This window comes from Bubalus bubalis, chromosome 11, assembly GCF_019923935.1.
Source record: "Bubalus bubalis isolate 160015118507 breed Murrah chromosome 11, NDDB_SH_1, whole genome shotgun sequence".
Lineage (NCBI taxonomy): Eukaryota > Metazoa > Chordata > Mammalia > Artiodactyla > Bovidae > Bubalus > Bubalus bubalis.
The window spans coordinates 38519250-38546037 of NC_059167.1; the positions used below are offsets into that span (position 1 = coordinate 38519250).

At 41.5% G+C, this 26788-nt stretch overlaps 1 protein-coding gene across 4 annotated transcripts in view; it reads left to right on the forward strand.

Annotated features, from left to right (window-relative positions):
- The window catches only part of SQOR (sulfide quinone oxidoreductase), a 62391-nt gene extending 36084 nt beyond the window's left edge, over positions 1-26307 (forward strand). For all 4 annotated transcript variants that reach the window (XM_025295519.2, XM_044924980.1, XM_025295520.2 and 1 more), the window contains exons 5-10: positions 1201-1395; positions 3417-3626; positions 22163-22346; positions 23994-24061; positions 24570-24748; positions 25993-26307. In XM_025295519.2, the coding sequence (XP_025151304.1) occupies positions 1201-1395; positions 3417-3626; positions 22163-22346; positions 23994-24061; positions 24570-24748; positions 25993-26050 (894 nt within the window). In that variant the 3' untranslated portion in view covers positions 26051-26307. The remainder of the gene's footprint in view (positions 1-1200; positions 1396-3416; positions 3627-22162; positions 22347-23993; positions 24062-24569; positions 24749-25992) is intronic.
- The last annotated feature ends 481 nt before the right edge of the window (positions 26308-26788 follow it).

A 26788-nucleotide genomic window follows, 5' to 3' on the forward strand; every position in this document is an offset into this window, starting at 1 on the left:
AATAGTAAGTGGTTACTGTTGTTGAGGCTGCTAATATTACAGCTACTTAAACTGTAGCAGAAGATATGGTTAACAATCAGGGGAATACTTGCTCTTAACATGTAATGGAGGAGACTGCAGGACTCTTTCCCTGAGACTTGAGGAATAGGTGTTGGGCGATTTCATGAGTCACGAGTGGGTGCCCTTCAGCCTGGAGAGGTTTTGAAGGACTGCTCATCTTGAGACTGTTTTTGATGGTTATCTGATTATCCTTGAGTCTCTTAACTCACTCATTCCCATCTCCATTGTGTTATATGAACCTTCTCACATTTAACAGAAGGACCCAGTTAATCTTCCTGACAGGAATACACTGACGTGTACAGAGCATGTACCATACACATGCCATTTTTCTAGTCATCTTATACCATGGTCTCTTTCCTCTTGCCAGCAATCCTACAGAGCAGTTACTTTTATCCCCATTTCACAGATGATGAACGTAAGTGTTTCAGTGAGCATCAGAATTACCTGGAGGACCTAAACAGATTTCTGGACTTGCCTCTGAGTTTCTGATCCAGTGAGTTTGAGCTAGGGTCTGGTAATCTGTATTTATAATAAGTTCCCAGGTGGTACTGTTTTGGGGACCACACTTGAGACCCACTACCTGATTTATTGGGCCATTTACTGGGGATCACAATGCTTGTAAATGGAAGAGCTAGGACTCAAACTGGAGTCTGTAGGTTCTCAAGTCCATGCTTTTAATTTCCTGCCTTTGCTGCTTTTATCAAGCGCTTGGCCTGGTCCAACCTGATACAGGGTAATTTAATTTTGTTATTACTGATGGTGTGGCTCTTGGTTCTGCCTGTTTTTCTCCTCCCTCCTAATAAGAAAAGTTGTTCTCCAAAAAGGAAGTAAGGCTGGCTTCTTGTTCTCACTCTGATTATGGGAAGAGAGGTTCAAATTCTGGTTTCCAGGCCACAGAGGCCCAGGGTTTCCCTTCAGCCTTGCCTGTTCTCCACTTTGGCAGATGACTGCAGGCCCCACAGCTCTGGGCTTAGCAGACCCCTCACTCACCTGCTAGCGCCTCTGTGTGTGAGTCCAGGAGGCTCAAAATTGTGCTGAAATGCATGAGAGGTGGTAGAAATGACAGCGAAGAAGGATTCTAAACACAGATTCCATTTTCACTTTTGTTAAATAATAATTTCTTTGTGTGCTCTGTTGCAGATCAAGGGCCTCCCTGAAGGTTTTGCCCATCCCAAAATAGGGTCCAATTATTCAGTGAGGACAGTGGAGAAGACATGGAAAGCTCTGCAGGACTTCAAGGAGGGCAATGCCATCTTTACCTTCCCTAACACTCCAGTGAAGTGCGCTGGGGCCCCGCAGAAGATCATGTACTTATCAGAAGCCTATTTCAGAAAGGTATGCTTCCTTTCCAGGGATGGGCAAGGAGGGCAGAAGCGATATCATTTTTATCCATGTCAAAATACCATTTTTGTTTCTAAATTTAGTAGTTCAGTCGCTAAGTCATGTCCAACTCTGCAACCCCATGGACTGCAGCACACCAGGCTTCCCTGTCCTCCACTATCTCCTGGAGTTTGCTCAAATTCATATCCATTGAGTAGATGATGCTATCTGACCATCTCTTCCTCTGCTGCCCACTTCTCCAAAGTATTGGAGCTTCAGTGTCAGCCTCAGTCCTTTCAGTGAATTTTCAGGGTTGATTTCCTTTAAGATTGGCTGGTTTGATCTCCTTGCTGTCCAAGGGATTCTTAAGAGTCTTTTCCAGCATCACAATTGGAAAGCATCAGTTTTTATTTTTTATTTTGCATGTATAAAATTATGTAACTGAAAGATTGCAAAATAGAAAAAAGATGTCATTCATAATCCAATTGCTTTGGTATAGCTACTGCTATCAATTTGATATGTACTTCCATTGTTTTCTGTATTTTTTAACATGGTTATAATCATACTATCAGTTCAGTCACTCAGTCATGTCCAACTCTTTGCTACCCCATGGACTGGAGCATGCTGGTCCTCCCTATCCATCACCAACTCCTGGAGCTAGCTCAAACTCATATCCACAGAGCCGGTGATGCCCTCCAACCATCACATCCTCTGTTGTCCCCTTCTTTTCCTGACTTCAATCTTTCCCAGCATCAGGGTCTTTTCATATGAGTCAGTTTTTCACATCATGGGGCGAAAGTATTGGAGCTTCAGCTTTAGCATCAGTCCTTCCAATGAATATTCAGGACTGATTTCCTTTAGGATTGACTGGTTTGATCTCCTTGCAGTCCAAGGGACTCTCAAGAGTCTTCTCCAGCACCACAGTTCAAAAGCACCAGTTCTTCGGCACTCAGCCTTGTTTATGGTCCACCTTTCATATCTACACATGACCACTGGAAAACTATAGCTTTGACTAGAGGGACCTTTGTTGGCAAAGTAATGTCTCTGCTTTTTAATATGCTATCTCGGTTGGTCATAGCTTTTTTTCCAAGGAATAAGCATCCTTTAATTTCATGACTACAGTCACCATCTGCAGTGATTTTGGAGCCCAAGAAAGTAAAGTCTATCACTGTTTCCATTGTTTCCCCATCTATTTGCAATGAAGTGATGAGACCGGGTGCCATGATCTTCGTTTTTTGAATGTTGAGTTTTAAGCCAGCTTTTCACTCTCCTCTTTCACTTTCATCAAGAGGCTTTTTAGTTCCTCTTCACTTTCTGCCATAAGGGTGGTGTCATCTGTGTGTCTGAGGTTATTGATATTTCTCACAGCAATCTTGATTCCATCTTGTGCTACATCCACGGTGGTATTTCTCTTGATGTATTCTGCATATAAGTTAAATAAGCAGGGTGACAATACATAGCCCTGATGTATTCCTTTCCCAATTTGGAACCAGTCCGTTATTCCATGTCTGGTTCTAACTGTTGCTTTTTGACCTGCATACAGATTTTTCAGGAGGCAGGTAAAGGTGGTCAGGTATTCCCATCTCTTGAAGAAAGGCTTTGGCATGGTCAATAAAGCAGAAGTAGATGTTTTTCTGAACTCTCTTGTTTTTTCTATGATCCAGCGAATGTGGAGCACTTAGAACAGTACCTGGTCAACTCTAGGACCTCATTAAATGTTTACTGAGTGAATCAACAAATGAATACATGAATAAACAATTCAGGTCTATGTTCCCTTGGACCTGACTTTCATCTCTGGACCTCACTGAACAGGGTCCACCTCAGCCCCTGAATCAAGTTGGACTGAGGTGCTGTGTCACTGGTGGGAGATTAAAGAAGGAGGAGGCTGTGATCCACACCTCATCCCACCAGGGCATAGTGATGGAGAAAGCTGATGAGGTCTCTGGAGGGTTTTAAGTCTTGTCTAGGTTAAAAAAAAAAGGGTGGTTGGAGTAATGCTTTGATGTTGATTGTTTCTGTGTTTTTCTTTTTTTCAGACTGGAAAGCGACCCAAGGCCAATATCATTTTCAACACTTCTCTTGGAGCCATTTTTGGGGTCAAGAAGTATGCAGATGCCCTACAGAAGATTATCCAGGAGAGGGCCCTCACCGTTAACTACAAGCAAAATCTCATTGAAGTCCGAGCTGATAAGCAAGAGGCTGTTTTTGAGAATCTGGACAAACCTGGAGAGACCCAAGTGATTTCAGTGAGTGTGGAGGCGAAGCTGTCAGCTGAGCAGGCGACACTGAGGGCCCCACTTCTTTGTCTGTCGTTGTCCTGTGCTTGGGAGGCTGGTTACAATGAGCATCACAGGGTTGTGATGGGGAGAAGGTGGACCAAAATGGGGAAGAGGAAGAGATAAGAGGTTGTGTCCATGGGAGATGAGGAAGGTTCATCTACTGTTGTTGTTTAGTCTCTCAGTCGTGTCTGACGCTTTGTGACACATGCATTGTGGTTCACCAGACTTCTCTGTCCATGGGATTTTCCAGGCAAGAATACTGGAGTGGGTTGTCATTTCCTTCTGCAGTGGATCATCCCAACCCAGGGATCAAACCCACATCTCCTACTTGGCAGGCAGATTCTTTACCACTGGGCCACCAGAGAAGCCTTCATATAGTGGTACCAAGTGAATTTTTATCCTGTTTTGTGTCTGTATTTTTGGCACTGAGTCATTTGAGGCAGCCAGAAACATTTCACAACTTTAGTTGCCTAGAGTTCAGGAAGGGCTTCTTAAATGCAGGGTATAGTGATTGTCTCCATTTATGGTTTGTGACAGCCAGGCCTGCTTGTGGGTAGTTCAGGAATGATGGATATCTTTTACCTGTAAAAGAGAGTATCTTTAAACATCTTATACCTGTGCATCAAAGGAAATGCTTACAAATCCTTGAAAGATATGGCAGAGCCACATCCTACTTGGAGAGATCTAGTCTTTGTATGTGGGCTTGGCTTCTGTGCATCTGTTTCTTCTGTGAAGTGGGAATAGTACATTAAGAACAAGATGTAAAGGCATCCAGAGAAGATGCAGAGACGCATCATTTGTTTATATCATTTTGGCAAGAGCTGTTAGCAACGAGGAAACAGTACGCAGTCACATTTTATTCATTCAGCCTTTTTAGAGGAATGAAGGATTCCATAAATGGAAATTTTGAAGTGAGCCAAAGATGAATTTTCTAAACATCAGAACTTCACAGTTTAAGCTTTTTAGTGGGAGCTGTCTCTAAAATGTATTGCATACATCTTTCCATTCTTAAATTGTGTGTCAGTTCAGTTCAGTTCAGTTGCTCAGTCGTGTCCGACTCTTTGCGGACCCCATGAATCGCAGTACGCCAGGCCTCCCTGTCCATCACCAACACCCGGAGTTCACTCAAACTCATGTCCATGGAGTCGGTGATGCCATTCAGCCATCTCATCCTCTGTTGTCCCCTTCTCCTCCTGCCCCCAGTGCCTCCAAGCATCAGAGTCTTTTCCAATGAGTCAACTCTTTGCATGAGGTGGCCAAAGTACTGGAGTTTCAGCTTTAGCATCATTCCTTCCAATGAACACCCAGGACTGATCTCCTTCAGAATGGACTGGTTGGATCTCCTTGCAGTCCAAGGGACTCTCAAGAGTCTTCTCCAACACCACAGTTCAAAAGCTTCAACTCTTTGGCATTCAGCTTTCTTCACAGTCCAACTCTCACATCCATACATAACCACTGGAAAAACCATAGCCTTGACTAGACGGACCTTTGTTGGCAAAGTAATGTCTCTGCTTTTGAATATGCTATCTAGGTTGGTCTTAACTTTCCTTCCAAGGAGTAAGCATCTTTTAATTTCATGGCTGCAATCACTATCTGCAGTGATTTTGGAGCCCCCCCCAAAAATAAAGTCTGACACTGTTTCCGCTGTTTCCCCATCTATTTCCCATGAAATGATGGGACCAGATGCCGTGATCTTAGTTTTCTGAATATTGAGCTTTAAGCCAACATTTCCACTCTCCTCTTTCACTTTCATCAAGAGGCTCTTTAGTTCTTCTTCACTTTCTGCTATAAGGGTGGTGTCATCTGCATATCTGAGGTTATTGATACTTCTCCCAGCAGTCTTGATTCCAGCTTGTGCTTCTTCCAGCCCAGCATTTCTCATGATGTACTCTGCATATAAGTTAAATAAGCAGGGTGACAATATACAGGCTTGACATACTCCTTTTCCTATTTGGAACCAGTCTGTTGTTCCATGTCCAGTTCTAACTGTTGCTTCCTGACCTGCATACAGATTTCTCAAGAGGCAGGTCAGGTGATCTGATATTCCCATCTCTTTCAGAATTTTCCACAGTTTATTGTGATCCACACAGTCAAAGTCTTTGGAATAGTCAATAAAGCAGAAATAGATGTGTTTCTGGAACTCTCTTGCTTTTTCAATGATCAAGTGGATGTTGGCAATTTGATCTCTGGTTCCTCTGCCTTTTCTAAAACCAGCTTGAACATCTGGAAGTTCATGCTTCATGTATTACTGAAGCCTGGCTTGGAGAATTTTGAGCATTACTTTACATGTGAGATGAGTGCAATTGTGCGGTAGTTTGAGCATTCTTTGGCATTGCCTTTCTTTGGGATTGGAATGAAAACTGACCTTTTCCAGTCCTGTGGCCACTGCTGAGTTTTCCAAATTTGCTGGCCTATTGAGTGCAGCACTTTCACAGCATCATCTTTCAGGATTTGAAGTAGCTCAACTGGAATTCCATCACCTCCACTAGCTTTGTTCATAGTGGTGCTTTCTAAGGCTCACTTGACTTCACATTCCAGGATGTCTGGCTCTAGGTGAGTGATCACAGCATCGTGATTATCTGGGTCGTGAAGATCTTTTTTGTACAGTTCTTCTGTGTATTCTTGCCACCTCTTCTTAATATCTTCTGCTTCTGTTAGGTCCCTACCATTTCTGTCCTTTATCGAGCCCACCTTTGCATGAAATGTTCCCTTGGTATCTCTAATTTTCTTGAAGAGATCTCTGGTCTTTCCCATTCTGTTGTTTTCCTCTATTTCTTTGCATTGATCGCTGAGGAAGGCTTTTTTATCCCTCCTTGCTATTCTTTGGAACTCTGCATTCAGATGCTTATATCTTTCCTTTTTTCCTTTGCTTTTCGCTTCTCTTCTTTTCACAGCTATTTGTAAGCCCTCCCCAGACAGCCATTTTGCTTTTTTGCATTTCTTTTCCATGGGGATGGTCTTGATCCCTGTCTCCTGTACAATGAATTTCATGAACCTCCGTCCATAGTTCATCAGGCACTCTGTCTATCAGATCTAGGCCCTTAAATCTATTTCTCACTTCCACTGTATAATCATAAGGGATTTGATTAGGTCATACCTGAATGGTCTAGTGGTTTTCCCTACTTTCTTCAATTTAAGTCTGAATTTGGCAATAAGGAGTTCATGATCTGAGCTACAGTCAGCTCCCGGTCTTGTTTTTGGTGACTATACAGAGCGTCTCCATTTTTGGCTGAAAAGAATATAATCACTCTGATTTCGGTGTTGACCATCTGGTGATGTCCATGTGTAGAGTCTTCTCTTGTGTTGTTGGCGTGTAGTGACTGTCATTTAAAATGCTGCTAATGACTCAAGGTCATAATTTGAAAAAACTTTCATTTGGAAATAATCTTAAACTTAGAGAAGTTGCAAAAATAAAAATAGTAGAAAGAAAACTGTATATAGCCTTTACCTAGGTTCACTTATTGCAGAGTTTTACCCCATTGCTTTATCATTGCCTTCACTGCTTCTCTCTCCATATAGAAATATTAAGTAATGTAATATATTTTCCCTAAAGCATTTAAAGGTGAGTTATGTACATCACAGGCTTCCCAGGTGGTGCTAGTGGTAAAGAAGTGAAGTTGCTCAGTCGTGTCCGCCTCCCTGCAACCCCATAGACTGTAGTCTGCCAGGCTCCTCCATCTATGAGATTCTCCAGGCAAGAATAGTGTAGTGGGTTGCCATTTCCTTCTGCAGGGGATCTTCCCAACCCAGGGATTGAACCTGAGTCTCCCACACTGCAGGCAGACTCTTCACCATCTGAGCCACCAGGCTGGTAAAGTGGTAAAGAACCTGCCTGCTAATGCAGGAGACACTAGAGATGGGTGTTTGATTCATGGGTTGGAAAGATCCCCTGGAGGAGGGCATAGCAACCCTCTCCAGTGTTCTTGCCTGGAAAATCCCATGGACAGAGAAGCCTGAAGCAACTTAGCACACACTCATGTACGTTATGTGTCATGGCCCTTTACCCCTAAATATTTCACCATAATTTTCCTAAGAGTTAGGAGTATTCTCTTATATAACCACATTGCAGTTATCAATTCAGTAAATTTAACAAGGATAAAATATTTTAATCTATGATTTGTATTCAAGTTATGTTGATTGATGAATAGTATTATAGTACTTCCTACCCTCCAGAAGTTGGTCTACAGGCAGGTATTGCATTTAATTGTCATATGTTTTTAGTGTCCTTTAATCTGGAACATTTCTACAGCCTTTCTCTGTCTTCTGTGACCCTGCATTTTGAAATAATACAGCTCCCTCCCTTACTTTTATTTTTAATAGGGTGTCCTCGTTTTGGGTTTGTCTGTGTTCCCTGGTGATGAGTTTCAGGCTCTGCATTTTGGGCTGAAATGCTGCATAAGTGGTGTGTCTTTCTAGGATAACACATTAGAAAGCACACAGTGCTCATCTGCCCCTTGATGATATTCATTTTGATCACAAGTCCAAATATGGTCCAGTATCTTCACTGTAGAGAATTATTATTCTTTTTCTTTTTTGCTACTAATAAGGACAGGGGCACTCTAAGACCATGCAAACACCCTACTCCCTACTCATTAAAGTTTCCCAATAGATTTAGCATCCATTGATGATTTTTGCCTAAGTCAGTCTTTACTATGGTGGTTGCAAAATGATATTCCAGTCTAGCATTCCTTCCACCTGTACTGGTAGATTCTTGGCATCCTGTCAGCAAAAGCTCTCCCTTCCCAATTAATTTTTTTTTTTAATTTTATTTTATTTTTAAACTTTACATAATTGTATTACTTTTGCCAAATATCAAAATGAATCCGCCACAGGTATACATGTGTTCCCCATCCTGAACCCTCCTCCCTCCTCCCTCCCCATTCCATCCCTCTGGGTCGTCCCAGTGCACCAGCCCCAAGCATCCAGTATTGTGCATCGAACCTGGACTGGCAACTCGTTTCATACATGATATTTTACAAGTTTCAATGCCATTCTCCCAAATCTTCCCACCCTCTCCCTCTCTCACAGAGTCCATAAGACTGTTCTATACATCAGTGTCTCTTTTGCTGTCTCGTACACAGGGTTATTGTTACCATCTTTCTAAATTCCATATATATGCGTTAGTATACTGTATTGGTGTTTTTCTTTCTGGCTTACTTCACTCTGTATAATAGGCTCCAGTTTCATCCACCTCATTAGAAGTGATTCAAATGTATTCTTTTTAATGGCTGAATAATACTCCATTGTGTATATGTACCATAGCTTTCTTATCCATTCATCTGCTGATGGACATCTAGGTTGCTTCCATGTCCTGGCTATGATAAACAGTGCTGCGATGAACATTGGGGTACACGTGTCTCTTTCCCTTCTGGTTTCCTCAGTGTGTATGCCCAGCAGTGGGATTGCTGGATCATAAGGCAGTTCTATTTCCAGTTTTTTAAGGAATCTCCACACTGTTCTCCATAGTGGCTGTACTAGTTTGCATTCCCACCAACAGTGGAAGAGGGTTCCCTTTTCTCCACACCCTCTCCAGCATTTATTACTTGTAGACTTTTGGATCGCAGCCATTCTGACTGGTGTGAAATGGTACCTCATAGTGGTTTTGATTTGCATTTCTCTGATAATGAGTGAGGTTGAGCATCTTTTCATGTGTTTGTTAGCCATCTGTATGTCTTCTTTGGAGAAATGTCTATTTAGTTCTTTGGCCCATTTTTTGATTGGGTCATTTATTTTTCTGGAGTTGAGCTGTAGGAGTTGCTTGTATATTCTCGAGATTAGTTGTTTGTCAGTTGCTTCATTTGCTATTATCTTCTCCCATTCTGAAGGCTGTCTTTTCACCTTGCTAATAGTTTCCTTTGATGTGCAGAAGCTTTTAAGGTTAATTAGGTCCCATTTGTTTATTTTTGCTTTTATTTCCAATATTCTGGGAGGTGGGTCATAGAGGATCCTGCTGTGATGTATGTCAGAGAGTGTTTTGCCTATGTTCCCTTCTAGGAGTTTTATAGTTTCTGGTCTTACATTTAGATCTTTAATCCATTTTGAGTTTATTTTTGTGTATGGTGTTAGAAAGTGTTCTAGTTTCATTCTTTTACAAGTGGTTGACCAGATTTCCCAGCACCACTTGTTAAAGAGATTGTCTTTAATCCATTGTATATTCTTGCCTCCTTTGTCAAAGATAAGGTGGACGTCCATATGTGCGTGGATTTATCTCTGGGCTTTCTGTTTTGTTCCATTGATCTATATTTCTGTCTTTGTGCCAGTACCATACTGTCTTGATGACTGTGGCTTTGTAGTAGAGCCTGAAGTCAGGTAGGTTGATTCCTCCAGTTCCCTTCTTCTTTCTCAAGATCGCTTTGGCTATTCAGGCCCTCGCACAGAACAAAGGACTGAACAGAGATACCCGGCTGCAGACCTTCCCCCTCCGGTGACAGGCAGCCAGAGCCGGAAGGGGGCAATCGCAGCCCCAGAGAGACACTATCTATAAAACTGTAAGCAGGCTTCTTTGCTAACTAAAACTTCTTGGGGGTCTGGACGGTCAACATATGCCTGAGAAGGTGCACCGGTTTTACACCCAGATAACCGAGTGGCGGGGAGGCTATAAGTCGCAGCATTGGCGCCCGCCAAACACCTCATCACCTGAGCTGCTCGGATCTGGGAAGAGCACAAAACGCAGGCCCAACCGAGAGTCTGTGCCTCTGAGGACTACCCGAGTGCCTGAACCTGAGCGGCTTGGACCTGGGAGCTCAGCCCAGGGCCGGCCTCTGATTGTTCCCGGAGGAACAACCTAGAGCCCGAGCAGTGTGGGCAGGGAGGCTACACGCGCCACGAGCGGGGGCAGACCCAGTGTGGCTGAGGCACTGCGAGCGCACGCCAGTGTTATCTGTTTGCAGCATCCCTCCCACCCTCCCCACAGCGCGGCTGAACAAGTGAGCCTAAAAAAAAAAAAAAAAAAAAAAAAAATAGTGTCCTCCACCGTCCCCTTTGTGTCAGGGCGGGAACCAGACACTGAAGAGACCAGCAAACAGAAGAAGCTATAACAGAGGGAAACGCCTTGGAAGCTACAGGCCATAGATTAAAACCCTGTGGTTACTACGGACTACATAGGAAGGGGCCTATAGATCTTGAGAAATATAAGTTGGACCAAGGAACTAGCCAAAAATGAACTGAACCCACAGTACTCACAACAAAACCAGAGAAAGACCTGGATATATTTTTACTATTTTTACGATCAATCTTTCTTTCTTTTTTAAATTTTTTTTTTAAAAAAATTTTAAGTCCTCTATTGTCCTTTAATTTTCACTTTTATAACTATTACTTTGCAAAAAAAAAAAAAGACCCTTTTTTTTTTCTTCTTCAGCAAACTTCATATATATATTTTATAATTTTTTGACCATGTTTTGTTTCTTTTTTTCTTTTTCTTATTTTCTTTAACATTGTATTTTTGAAATTCCAAACTCTACTCTAGATTTTTAATTTTAGCCTTTTGGTATATGTTATCAATTTTGTACCTATAGTTTTTTTCATAATTTCTGTGACTTTTTTTTTTCCTCTGTTTCTTTCTCTTCTTCTTTTATATAACATCGTATATCTGCAATTCCAAACTCTACTCAAGATTTTTAATTTATGCTTTTTGGTATTTGATATCAATTTTGTACCTGTATTTTCTTTATAATTTTTGCGACATTGTTTTTGTTGGTTTGTTTGTTTTCTCTCTTTATTTTTCTTCTTTTTTTTTTAACATTGTATTTTTGAAATTCCAAACTCTACTCTAGATTTTTAATTTTTGCTTTTTGGTATTAGTTATCAATTTTGTACCTGTAGTTTCTTTATAATTTTTGCGACCTTGTTTGTTTTTCTTTGTTCGTTTTTTCTCTTTCTTTTCCTTCTTCTTTTCATTAACATTGCATTTTTGAAATTCCAAACTCTACTCTAGATTTTAATTTTTGCTTTTATGTATTTGTTACCAATTTTGTACCTTTAAGAACCCAATCTTCAGGACCCATTTTTCACTAGGGAATGAGATTACTGGCTTGACTGCTCTCTCTCCCTTTGGACTCTCCGTTTTCTCCACCAGGTCGCCTGTATCTCCTCCCTAACCCCTCTCTACTCTACCCAACTCTGTGAATTTCTGTGTGTTCCAGACGGTGGAGAACACTTAGGGAACTGATTACTGGCTGGATCTGTCTCCCTCCTTTTCATTTCCCCCTTTTATCCTTCTGGCCACCTCTGTCTCCTGCCTCCTCCTTCTCTTCTCTGTATAACTCTGTGAACATCTCTGAGCGGTCCAATTGTGGAGTGCACATAAGGAAGTGACTACTGGCTAGCCCACTCTCTCCACTATTGATTCCACCTCATCTCATTTGGGTCACCTCTAACTCCCTCCTCCCTCTTCTCTTCTCCATGTAACGCTGTGAACCTCTCTGAGTGACCCTCACAGTAGAGAAACTTTTCATCTTTAATGTAGATGTTTTATCAATGGTGCTGTATAGAAGGAGAAGTTTTGAAACTACTGTAAAAATAAGACCGATAACTGGAAGTAGGAGGCTTAAGTCCAAACCCTGACTCCAGGGAACTCCTGACTCCAAGGAACATTAATTGACAGGAGCTCATCAAACGCCTCCATACCGACACTGAAACCAAGCACCACACAAGGGCCAACAAGTTCCAGGGCAAGACATACCAAGCAAATTCTCCAGCAACAAAGGAACACAGCCCTGAGCTTCAAGATACAGGCTGCCCAAAGTCACCCCAAAACCATAGACATCTCATAACTCATTACTGGACATTTCATTACACTCCAGAGAGAAGAAATACAGCTCCATCCACCAGAACATCGACACAAGCTTCCCTAACCAGGAAACCTTGACAAGCCACCTGTACAAACCCACACACAGCGAGGAAACGCCACAATAAAGAGAACTCCACAAACTGCCAGAATACAGAAAGGACACCCCAAACTCAGCAATTTAAACAAGATGAAGAGACAGAGGAATACCCAGCAGATAAAGGAGCAGGATAAATGCCCACCAAACCAAACCAAAGAGGAAGAGATAGGGAATCTACCTGATAAAGAATTCCGAATAATGATAGTGAAATTGATCCAAAATCTTGAAATTAAAATGGAATCACAGATAAATAGCCTGGAGGCAAGGATTGAGACGATGCAAGAAAGGTTTAACAAGGACTTAGAAGAAATAAAAAAGAGTCAATATATAATGAATAATGCAATAAGCGAAATTAAAAACACTCTGGAGGCAACAAATAGTAGAATAACAGAGGCAGAAGATAGGATTAGTGAATTAGAAGATAGAATGGTAGAAATAAATGAATCAGAGAGGATAAAAGAAAAACGAATTAGAAGAAATGAGGACAATCTCAGAGACCTCCAGGACAATATTAAACGCTACAACATTCGAATCATAGGGGTCCCAGAAGAAGAAGACAAAAAGAAAGACCATGAGAAAATACTTGAGGAGATAATAGTTGAAAACTTCCCTAAAATGGGGAAGGAAATAATCACCCAAGTCCAAGAAACCCAGAGAGTCCCAAACAGGATAAACCCAAGGCGAAACACCCCAAGACACATATTAATCAAATTAACAAAGATCAAACACAAAGAACAAATATTAAAAGCAGCAAGGGAAAAACAACAAATAACACACAAGGGAATACCCATAAGGATAACAGCTGATCTTTCAATAGAAACTCTTCAAGCCAGGAGGGAATGGCAAGACATACTTAAAATGATGAAAGAAAATAACCTACAGCCCAGATTATTGTACCCAGCAAGGATCTCATTCAAGTATGAAGGAGAAATCAAAAGCTTTTCAGACAAGCAAAAGCTGAGAGAATTCTGCACCACCAAACCAGCTCTCCAACAAATACTAAAGGGTATTCTCTAGACAGGAAACACAAAAATGGTGTATAAATTCAAACCCAAAACAATAAAGTAAGTGGCAACGGGATCATACTTATCAGTAATTACCTTAAACGTAAATGGGTTGAATGCCTCAACCAAAAGACAAAGACTGGATGAATGGATACAAAAACAAGACCCCTACATATGTTGTCTACAAGAGACCCACCTCAAAACAGGGGACACATACAGACTGAAAGTGAAGGGCTGGAAAAAGATTTTCCATGCAAATAGGGACCAAAAGAAAGCAGGAGTAGCAATACTCATATCAGATAAAATAGACTTTAAAACAAAGGCTGTGAAAAGAGACAAAGATGGTCACTACATAATGATCAAAGGATCAATCCAAGAAGAAGATATAACAATTATAAATATATATGCACCCAACACGGGAGCACCGCAGTATGTAAGACAAATGCTAACAAGTATGAAAGGAGAAATTAACAATAACACAATAATAGTGGGAGATTTTAATACCCCACTCACACCTATGGATAGATCAACTAAACAGAAAATTAACAAGGAAACACAAACTTTAAATGATACAATAGACCAGTTAGACCTAATTGATATCATAGGACATTTCATCCCAAAACAATGAATTTCACCTTTTTCTCAAGCGCACATGGAACCTTCTCCAGGATAGATCACATCCTGGGCCATAAAGCTAGCCTTGGTAAATTCAAAAAAATAGAAATCATTCCAAGCATCTTTTCTGACCACAGCGCAGTAAGATTAGATCTCAATTACAAGAGAAAAACTATTAAAAATTCCAACATATGGAGGCTGAACAACACGCTGCTGAATAACCAACAAATCACAGAAGAAATCAAAAAAGAAATCAAAATTTGCATAGAAACGAATGAAAATGAAAACACATCAACCCAAAACCTGTGGGACACGGTAAAAGCAGTCCTAAGGGGAAAGTTCATAGCAATACAGGCACATCTCAAGAAACAAGAAAAAAGTCAAATAAATAACCTAACTCTACACCTAAAGCAACTAGAAAAGGAAGAAATGAAGAACCCCAGGGTTAGTAGAAGGAAAGAAATCTTAAAACTTAGAGCAGAAATAAATGCAAAAGAAACAAAAGAGATCATAGCAAAAATCAACAAAACCAAAAGCTGTTTTTTTGAAAGGATAAATAAAATTGACAAACCATTAGCCAGACTCATCAAGAAACAAAGGGAGAAAAATCAAATCAATAAAATTAGAAATGAAAATGGAGAGATCACAACAGACAACACAGAAATACAAAGGATCATAAGAGAGTACTATCAACAATTATATGCCCATAAAATGGACAACGAGGAAGAAATGGACAAATTCTTAGAAAAGTACAACTTTCCAAAACTGGACCAGGAAGAAATAGAAAATCTTAACAGACCCATCACAAGCACGGAAATTGAAACTGTAATCAAAAATCTTCCAGCAAACAAAAGCCCAGGTCCAGACGGCTTCACAGCTGAATTCTACTAAAAATTTAGAGAAGAGCTAACACCTATCCTGCTCAAACTCTTCCAGAAAATTGCAGAGGATGGTAAACTTCCAAACTCATTCTATGAGGCCACCATCACCCTAATACCAAAACCTGACAAAGATCCCACAAAAAAAGAAAACTACAGGCCAATATCACTGATGAACATAGATGCAAAAATCCTTAACAAAATTCTAGCAATCAGAATCCAACAACACATTAAAAAGATCATATTCCATGACCAAGTGGGCTTTATCCCAGGGATGCAAGGATTCTTCAATATCCGCAAATCAATCAATGTAATACACCACATTAACAAATTGAAAAATAAAAACCATATGATTATCTCAATAGATGCAGAGAAAGCCTTTGACAAAATTCAACATCCATTTATGATCAAAACTCTCCAGAAAGCAGGAATAGAAGGAACATACCTCAACATAATCAAAGCTATATATGACAAACCCACAGCAAACATTATCCTCAATGGTGAAAAACTGAAAGCATTTCCTCTAAAGTCAGGAACAAGACAAGGGTGCCCACTTTCACCATTACTATTCAACATAGTTTTGGAAGGTTTGGCCTCAGCAATCAGAACAGAAAAAGAAATAAAAGGAATCCAAATTGGAAAAGAAGAAGTAAAGCTCTCACTGTTTGCAGATGACATGATCCTCTACATAGAAAACCCTAAAGACTCCACCAGAAAATTACTAGAACTAATCAATGACTATAGTAAAGTTGCAGGATATAAAATCAACACACAGAAATCCCTTGCATTCCTATACACTAGTAATGAGAAAACAGAAAGAGAAATTAAGGAAACAATTCCATTCACCATTGCAACGGAAAGAATAAAATACTTAGGAATATATCTACCTAAAGAAACTAAAGACCTATATATAGAAAACTATAAAACATTGGTGAAAGAAATCAAAGAGGACACTAACAGATGGAGAAATATACCATGTTCATGGATTGGAAGAATCAATATAGTGAAAATGAGTATACTACCCAAAGCAATCTATAGATGCAATGCAATCCCTATCAAGCTACCAACAGCATTCTTCACAGAGCTAGAACAAATAATTTCACAGTTTGTATGGAAATACAAAAAACCTCGAATAGCCAATTAATTATTAGTATGAACTTAGGTGGAAAATTCTGAAAGAGATGGGAATACCAGACCACCTGACTTGCCTCTTGAGAAACCTGTATGCAGGTCAGGAAGCAACAGTTAGAACTGAACATGGAACAACAGACTGGTTCCAAATAGGAAAAGGAGTACGTCAAAGCTGTATATTGTCACCCTACTTATTTAACTTATATGCAGAGTACATCATGAGAAATGCTGGGCTGGAAGAAGCACAAGCTGGAATCAAGACTGCTGGGAGAAATATCAATAACCTCAGATATGCAGATGACACCACCCTTATGGCAGAAAGTGAAGAAGAACTAAAGAGCCTCTTGATGAAAGTGAAAGTGGAGAGGGAAGAAGTTGGCTTAAAACTCAATATTCAGAAAACTAAGATCATGGCATCTGGTCCCATCTCTTCATGGCAAATAGATGGGGAAACAGTGGAAACAGTGTCAGACTTTATTTTTGTGGGCTCCAAAATCACTGCAGATGGTGATTGCAGCCATGAAATTAAAAGATGCTTACTCCTTGGAAGGAAAGTTATGACCAACCTAGATAGCATATTCAAAAGCAGAGACATTACTTTGCCAACAAAGGTCCGTCTAGTCAAAGCTGTGGTTTTCCTAGGAGTTATGTATAGATATGAGAGGTGGACTATAAAGAAAGCTGCCAAAGAATTGATGCTTTTGAACTGTGGTGTTGGAGAAGACTCTTGAGAGTCCCTTGGACTGCAAGGAGATGCAACCAGTCCATCCTAAAGGAGATCAGTCCTGGGTGTTCATTGGAAGTACTGATGTTGAAGCTGAAACTCCAATACTTTGGCCACCTGATGTGAAGAGCTGAGTCATTTGAAAAAAACCCTGATGCTGGGAAAGATTGAGGGCAGGAGGAGAAGGGGACAACAGAAGATGAGATGGTTGGATGGTGTCACCAACTCGATGGACATGGGTTGGGATTTCTTTGGAAGGAATGATGCTAAAGCTGAAACTCCAGTACTTTGGCCACCTCATGCGAAGAGTTGACTCATTGGAAAAGACTCTGATGCTGGGAGAGGTTAGGGGCAAGAGGAGAAGGGGATGACAGAGGATGAGATGGCTGGATGGTATCACTGACTCGATGGACGTGAGTCTGAGTGAACTCCGGGAGTTGGTGATGGACAGGGAGGCCTGGCGTGCTGCGATTCATGGGGTTGCAAAGAGTCAGACATGACTGAGCGACTGATCTGATCTGGGGGTTGGTGATGGACAGGGAGGCCTGGCGTGCTGCGGTTCATGGGGTTGCAAAGAATTGGACACAACTCAGCGAGTGAACTGAACTGATGAATTTATGAATGCCTGTAGTTTCCCCCACTGGTTTGTCAACTAAAAAATATAGTCACTAAAAAAAAAAAAATATATATATATATAATCACAACCTAAAAGTAGAGAGTTATTTTATTTGGTGGGAATGTTTAGTACTCTGAGTCAGGCAGACAGCATCTCAGTAGCTCTGAGAAAACTGCTCCAAGGAGGCAGGAGGGGAAGTCAGGCTATATACAAGTTTGCAACAAAGGGAGCAGGCACTCTGAACATCAAAAATCAGGTAGCAAGCTAAGGAATTCAGCATTCTGTGTATGGGAAGATGCAAGCCTCTAGGCTCACTGATTCATTCCTTTCATGAGCGCCTCAGCTATCTGGGGCCCATCCTGTTTCCTTGCTCACCTTGCTTCTTTATTCCCCCAGCTCCTCAGCAGTCACTGGGGAGGTCGGGGTGGGGGGTGGCTGCACCCACTGGATTGCAGTTTTGGGAGCCTTCATTCATATTTGGAGGCCAGAAATTGCTGATGGCTGTGACATTTCTTGTTTATTGATATGTCAGGAGATACTTTCATTTCAGTTTATAATTCATTCTGTCTTTAAGTATTTTGGTGCTCAAGTTGTCCCAGACTGGGTCAGCAGGAACCCTTTCAGAATGGCCCTTAATGTCCTTGTGACATGTCCCCATTACATTTTTGAGCACTTCCTTGCTTTCTGGTGTCCCAGGATATCCCAGGCTTGTCTCCTTGCCCCAGCTCACGGTTATCATTTTGAGTAGCTCTTTTATAGTTATGCATCTAGGGCCTACTGGGTTGTTTAGGGCTAATTATCCTCTTATGAAAGGATGTCCGTCTACTCTGTTATTTGATTTTGTGCGCATCCTCTTTGTAGTTTTCTTGTTTTCTTCCTTCCTAGCTGTCAGGCAGTTGTGACTGGGAGATCCTTCTAGCTCCAGCGTTTTAAAACTGCTACTTCTAATCTTTTTATTGGCTGGAAAATGAGATAGCCAAACTCATTAAATTCTATGTAAAGTAAAAGCAGATGGGTGGTGTGTGAGGCCCACAGCATATTTTTATGAGCAAAGTGTATGAGCTCGAGTGCACGAACTTAATTTTGTTATTAGGTCTTTTTCTCTCTGGTTCTCTGCTGTGCCGTGGCTAGTTGAGGCTTGCAGATATGGACTTGGATAAATAAATGGTTATTGTTCTTCCAAGCCAGGATTCAGCAATACATGAACCGTGAACTTCCTGATGTTCAAGCTGGTTTTAGAAAAGGCAGAGGAACCAGAGATCAAATTGCCAACATCCGCTGGATCATGGAAAAAGCAAGAGAGTCCAGGAAAACATCTATTTCTGCTTTATTGACTATGCCAAAGCCTTTGACTGTGTAGATCACAGTAAACTATGGAAAATTCTGAAAGAGATGGGAATACCAGACCACCTGACCTGCCTCTTGAGAAACCTGTATGCAGGTCAGGAAGCAACAGTTAGAACTGGACATGGAACAACAGACTGGTTCCAAATAGGAAAAGGAGTACGTCAAGGCAGTATATTGTCACCCTCCTTATTTAACTTATATGCAGAGTACATCATGAGAAACGCTGGACTGGAAGAAGCACAAGCTGGAATCAAGATTGCTGGGAGAAATAATCAATAACCTCAGATATGCAGATGACACCACCCTTATGGCAGAAAGTGAAGAGGAACTAAAAAGCCTCTTGATGAAAGTGGAGAGTGAAAAGGTTGGCTTAAAGCTCAACATTCAGAAAGCGAAGATCATGGCATCTGGTCCCATCACTTCATGGGAAATAGATGGGGAAACAGTGGAAACAGTGTCAGACTTTATTTTTGTGGGCTCCAAAATCACTGCAGATGGTGACTGTAGCCATGAAATTAAAAGATGCTTACTCCTTGGAAGGAAAGTTATGACCAACCTAGATAGCATATTCAAAAGCAGAGACATTAGTTTGCCAACAAAGGTCTGTCTAGTCAAGGCTATGGTTTTTCCCTGTGGTCATGTATGGATGTGAGAGTTGGACTGTGAAGAAAGCTGAGCGCCAAAGAATTGATGCTTTTGAACTGTGGTGTTGGAGAAGACTCTTGAGAGTCCCTTGGACCAGTCCATTCTGAAGGAGATCAGCCCTGGGATTTCTTTGAAAGGAATGATGTTAAAGCTGAAACTCCAGTACTTTGGCCACCTCATGCAAAGAGTTGACTCATTGGAAAAGACTCTGATGCTTGGAGGGATTGGGGGCAGGAGGAGAAGGGGACGACAGAGGATGACAGCCATCCAGAGATGGCTGGATGGCATCACTGATTTGATGGACATGAGTCTGAGTGAACTCTGGGAGTTGGAGATGGCAGGGGGGCCTGGCGTGCTGTGGTTCATGGGGTCGCAAAGAGTCGGACACGACTGAGCGACTGAACTGAACTGATTGTTCTTCTGAAGGGTTTATAAAGAAAGAAGATTATTTGTGTCCCTTTTGAAGTATAGGCTTTTAGATTAGATTTTCTCTTCAGACCTAATTCTACTGTTTAAAATATGAATTTCAAAAAATCTACCGAAAGGCTTTAGAGCAGTGACTGTCAGCTCTGGCTGCACATTTCAATCACCCAGAGGACTTTCAAAACATGCTGATGCCTCAGTCTAACTCCCAGAGATTTTGATTAATTGGTCTGGGGTCTGGATTGAGGATGGGGAGTTTCCAAAGTTCCCCTAATGATTCTCATGTGTAACCAGGACTGAGCACCACTCCTGTAAAGAATCAAATGTACCCAAAGTCTCTAGTCTCTGATCCTTCATAGAGAGCTTGTGAACTGGCCCAAGTCTCCAGTTTTTAGAGATCTGAACTTGTTTTATATAACGGCATCCTAGAACTAGAAGAGATTTTGGAGATTATCCAGTACAGTGCATTTCCTTATAGGAAAGGTGAAGTGACTAAGTAATAGCATTTCATTTTTCATTGTAAATGAACCTATTCCTTCAAGCCAGAGTTTCTAATACTGTCATCTACAGGTTTCATGTTTCAGAATCACTGGGCTGGAGGTTGTTAAAGTACACATTCTTGTTCTTCTCCCAGACCTAATGGATTGGGATCTTGGGGTGGTAGGGCCCAGGAACCTGAATTTTCTACAGATCTTCTTTATAAAGATAAAAGTTTGAACACCACTACTCTGAATAGGTTATTTATGTTAATGAAGGAGAACCATGTTATTCACTAGATTCAGTTTATGGAAATAATTGATAAAAAACAAGCTATAACTGAATGGCAATATTAATTTCCAACAAATCTATAAAATGAACCTAGTAGTTCTTCTGCTCAAGTAAAATGTCATTCCTTTATGATGATTATGTGGAAATATTTAATCTCCCTTCTAGAAAAGATGTATGAAATTCATGTGTATTTGTGAAATTCAAGCACATATTAACTCTAATAGATAGAGATGATGCTAGTAAGATTTGGCCCTCAGTTCTGGTTAACCTCAGAAATATAGACATGGCCTTAATAATTTGGTGAATGATGGTTGTTGACTATTCCATCTGCTGTCCTGCAGACATGTGCTCAGTTTGCATGTAAATTAACAGACACAACCTCAGGGACCCAGGCCACTAGAGAGCCAACTAGAGTACTTCGCAAAGCACTGCACATTCGCTCCACTTCTTCCACCTTAAGGCTGACTAAGCTCATAACTGAGAGTGGGAATAAATATAAGTCACATCCCTAACTCCCTCTGCCATCATGACTCCCAGGCCCTGGTGAAGACGCGGAACTTGTTATGAAAATCAGGGGCTGTTGACTATTGCAAGGTTAGGATTGTCCTAAGATGCTAAAGTTTTCACTATAATGAAATGTTTTGTGAATACTTAATCAAGTTGAAATTGCTAGATGGAGTTGGTTAAAAGAAATAGAATAAACTACAAAATATTATGTAAACAAACAAAAAAGCATATCACATAAACAAAAGAGTTACATGAGCCATCAGAACTGATTAGGTTGGGTCAGTGCCTAATTGCCAAGGGTAGCCTTCCTTGATAAAGGTTTTTTGGGGAAAAAAATCCATCCTGACTCCTACACAGTTCAGTAAACCCAATACTGAATTAGACCCCTCCTTCTTCATAGTGCTAGCCAATATTCTTGCTGCCTTTATTTCACCTTAAATTGGTGTTTTGATGGTTTCCTTTTCGTGTTTTGAGAGTTGACTTGTATTTGAGAATGGTGCTCACTTATCAGCTCCTAACATGGGTTTTTACAAGTTTTAGGCACTTTTAGAACCTCTTTGCAGAATACACCTGGTGTAACCAGACTTTACAAGTCATCAGCCGAGGGTCAGGAAGACAGCAACTGAGATACATCACCTGCTTCATTTCAGTAATAAGTAGAAGTATCATTGAGTTCTTTCAAAATGTTAGTGAAGTTCACTCCAGTTTTTCAGATTTCCCCATGTCAGCTGCCAAAGGGATCCCATGAACTCTGTACGGGGAGACCACGTTAGTTATTTTATCACTGCCTTGCATGGGAGCATGGATGATCTTGGCAAGCGTGTGCACCAGTACGAGCACTCACTGTACAGTGCTCCGTGCAGCCGTAGTCTGTGTGTGTGTCAGGGAGTCGGGGCCAGAGCCTGGGGGGCTATGAAATAATGGAACAAACACACATTTGGATGCTCTCCTTTTTTGCAGTATGAAATGCTTCACGTTACACCACCCATGAGCTCACCAGATGTCCTCAAGACGAGTCCTGTGGCTGATGCTGCCGGCTGGGTGGACGTGGACAAAGACACTCTGCAGCACAAGCGGTATCCAAATGTGTTTGGGATCGGGGACTGTACCAACCTGCCGACATCAAAGACTGCTGCCGCCGTAGGTAAGGCCTTGAGCTATGTTCCCTGCTCACTCAAAGCAGGGGTGCCTTCTGTTGAGGCACCGCCATAACAAAAGCAAAAGTTGGACACCAGCGGCATTTCATTATATACTAATTATATTAATAAAGAAACTTTTGTGCCTAAAAACGCCTTTGGCCTCCCCAAAACAGAAGTGTTGTCAATGAACCTAGTGTTGTGTAAAGAAGACAGTATCTGTTGAATGCTTTGCACCAGACCAGCATGACCTCATCTGCCTTTTCTGGGTCAGAGGGGTGGTTTTCAGGGGAGGGGGACATTGGAGAGAGTGGTACCACTTTTCCAGCTCTCTAGAATTCTGTTAACTTCTCATGCTACCGTGCTCACATCCCTGGTCTTCTTTGGAACATCGCTGATGCTGGGCAGGTTGGCTGTTTTTCTTCTGCCTGAAACACCGTAAAACTAGGGAAGCATTTGTTTCCCCAGAAAACACATGCAAGTCAATGAAAGCTTGCAGAGCAGAAAATTGCTGTGTTAAGACAGATACAGTGGAGAGTGCCCTGATTGGTACACGATTAAGGCCTCAGCCTGGGCAACTAAATTCTTCACGTCGATGTTCCGCTCTAGCAGTGATGGAGAGAATTGCCTTTTGGATTCTGTTTTCTGTAGACAGGAACTGTCTTTTTTAGATGCTATAAAACACGAACCTCCCTGCCGGTGGCTATGGGAGCGTTTCGTGTGAAGTGCATACCCACAGAACATGTGTTACTTTTGTCGACTACATCAACCTAAGAAAGGCATTCTAGGAAATCCACTGAATGTCCTTCTTATTATTTATAGTCATTTCCCCCAAACTTTTCATTTCAAAAATCTCAAACCTATGAAAACTTTAAAAGTACAATGAATACCCATATACCCTTCAGGTATTAACCAATTATTCATATTTTGTGACCAATATAATAATTATCCAATAAATGAATATTTTGTCTGATCACTCTATGTACCTTTTTTAAAGTCAACTGAAAGTAAATTTTGACATCATGATACTTCACCCTCAAATACTTCAACTTCTGTCTCCTAAGAAAAAGGACTTTCTCCTTTATACCCACAAGATCATTTTCATGTCTAAGAAATTGAACATTACATTATGAAATCATCAATACAACCCATTGTGAATTTCTCCAGTTTTTCTAAATATGTCCTTTTTAGCTTTACCTATCCACTCTTCCTCCCACCATCCCCAATTCCCCTTAAATCTGTGAGCCAGTCAAAGGCCACACTCCACACTGATTGTCATGTCTCTTTGGTTTTCTTTAATGTAGAACAAGCCTCTGACATTTATTTTTTCACTTACATGACATTGACATTTTTGAAGAGTGCTGGTTGGTTATTATATGGAAAATACCGCAATTGAGAATTGTCTGGTAGTTTCCTGTGATCAGATTCGGGTTGTATGTTTGTGCCTCCCACTGTGTCACCTCAGGAGCCTGTCCTGTTAGTTTGTCTGGCCCTTGGTGAAGCTACAGTCCATCACTGGGTTGAGTTGTGTTCTAGTTACAATCTAGACGGATGGGATATCCGTCTTAACTTCTTCACGTTAAAATTATTTGCAAATTAGTTTTCCTGGAAAATCTAGACACTTCTGATTTCTGACTTTTCCATTTCTTATATAGCTGCCCAGTCAGGAATACTTGACAGAACAATTTCTCTGATTATGAAGAATCAAACACCAGTGAAGAAGGTTTGTATGCCTTATAAGAATCACTGTCTCAACTTACCATCTTCCATTCCTCATGAAAACTTTTCCCACAGTTTTGCTGCTTTCTTAATTAGTTTCTCTATTATGGGCACTTCAATTTTTGCCTTTAGTATATCCTTGCTATATAATTTCTATATTTTCATTGTACAAAAAGTAGAATATACAAAAAAGGAAAACATTACCACTGCTCAGAGTAAATGATAAGTTCTAAGATGTCTAGGTGGTTGTTGTTTGGTTGCTCAGTTGTGTCCAACTCTTTGCGACCCCATGGACTGTAGCCAGCCAGGCTCCTTCATCTGTGGGATTTCCCAGGCAAGAATATTGGAGTGGGTTGCCCTTTCTGTCTCCAGGGGATCTTCCCAACCCAGGGATTGAACCTGCATCTCCTGCATTGTCAGGCAGATTCTTTACCATCTGAGTCACCTGGGAAGCCAAGGTGTCTAGATAGCATGTGAAAAAAAGCCGCTTTCCAACTCTGTCTCAATCACAGTATGATGGCTACACATCGTGTCCACTGGTGACTGGCTACAACCGTGTGATTCTCGCGGAGTTTAACTACAACGCTGAGCCCCTGGAAACCTTCCCTTTTGACCAGAGCAAAGAGAGACTTTCCATGTATCTCATGAAGGCTGACATGATGCCATTCCTGTATTGGAATTTGATGCTGAGGTAAGTATGTCACCTGGGGGAGAGGCATACCTGTTAGCAGATTGCAACAGCCTGTATAGGGGGGTTGTTTCAAGGAGGCCTTCCAGCTTCAGGAGATATGACCCTGAGCAGGACTGGCAAAGGGGATGCACCTTGCTAAGTCATGTCTCATGGATTGGTAATGGCAGTCTGAGAAGGGTTCTGAAGCCTCAGCCAGATGTGGTGGGCAAGAGGCTGCCCTGAGTGAGAGAAGGAGCCGTAGCACAGCTACCCTCCACCCAAGGACACAGCCTCTTCTTTTTATAATCGGCAGTGACCAGTTCTCCTGTCTTTCATGTTCTGGCACTCTCTTGCTGCTGGATACACCATCATCATCATCATAATCATAGTGAATCACTTTGACCTGTCAAGTACTTTATCATCTGCCCCCTTAATTTTGTTTTTATTATAAGAAAAAGAAAACATACTAATTAAGAGCTAAGCTTTGGAGACCTGTGTTTGAGTCACATATGCCCCCTACCAGCTATGCGTCCTAGGGCAAGTTGCTTAAACTCTCTGTGTTTAAGTGTCTTACCTGCAAAATGAAAGGAACATTGTCTTCCTCACAGGATGGGATGAATAAGACAATACATAAAGAGACAGGTCCATCGTAGGCATTCAATAAGTAAACAGTGACAGACTTAATAATTCCTCTTCCTTGTTGCAAAAAAAAAAAAAAAAAAAAATCTCATTTGACTTTCCCAAACCCTTTGAGAAAAGTAAGTCAAAATGTAGACACCAGTGTTTTTCAGCTAGGGATGATTCTGTTCCCCAGGGAACATGTGACAATATCTGGAGATATATTTTGTTGTCACAGCTGGAGGGGATGCTATGGGCATCTAGTGAGCAGAGGCCAAGGATGCTGCTGAATAGGACTGCCCCCTACCATTGAGAAGTATATGGTCCAAAATGCTAATAGGTTTGGAAACCTGGACCTGTACCTAAGTTATGAGCTGCTCAAGGTAGAGAGGACTGCAGTTTGTGCATAGTAGAGGCTTCGTACAGGTTTGCTGAATTGAGTCAGTATGTCCAGGCTCACATAGCAAGTCAGTGTTAAGGTCAGTTGCGCCCTCCTAGACATGGTTTCTTTCTACCTTGCTGTCAGTCTTGCTTTATAGCCTGAGAAACAGTGTCTATGAGCAGCCTGGCTTCCCTTTAAATATCCTGCTGCCTGAAGTCACACCCTTTTTCTGATGCAAAGAACTGTTCTGTGTCATTTCTTACAGGGGCTACTGGGGAGGACCAGCGTTTCTGCGGAAATTGTTCCATCTGGGTAAGAGCTAAGGATGGCCCAGCCCTTGCTCTCCCCGGATGGCTTCTGGACCAGAATCACAGCCATGGATTGACCAAGAGCAGCACGAAGAACTCAAAACCCAACCCCATAAAGAATTTACTGCTGGATGACAGTGACCAAATGCCTCCCTTCTCATCCCTCTGGGCAGCTCCCATGCAGGCTGCTCAGGACAAGCTTAATTATTTGGAAACATTCAAATGAAAAAATAGACTTCTATTTTTTAAATAAAAACTTCCACTGATTGAGATTCTATGAGAAAATTTGATCTTGATTGGTGGTATGGAAAGTTCTAGCTGTAGGGAGGAAAAGATTGTGGTGGTGGGATAGTTTACTTGTTACCTACTTTGACTATTCAACTGAGAGCTGGCATAATTTCACCAGAGCCTGTCTGGATTTATAAAAACGAGTTATTTCCAGGGAGAGTATTATTTGAAACAGTGCCTGTGAAGGCTGTGAAGACATGTGGCCTAGAGCTGGTGCTGTGGGGGCACAGGGGACTGGCTGCTGCCCCTCTGCTCCTCCACTGTGTTCGTGCTGAGGCCACGTTCTCCCAACCCGTGACGGACACAGGGAGTGCTCGTGCTGGCCTGTTCCTACGGGACGCGTAAGTCTTCCACTGGCAACTTTGGCTCCAGAATTGCCCATCAGTCTGGCCAAAGCATCAGGCCCGACTTAGAAGTGCATCAGGCCCGAGGTGGTTCTTCCCCATCCCTCCTTCCTTCCTCCCC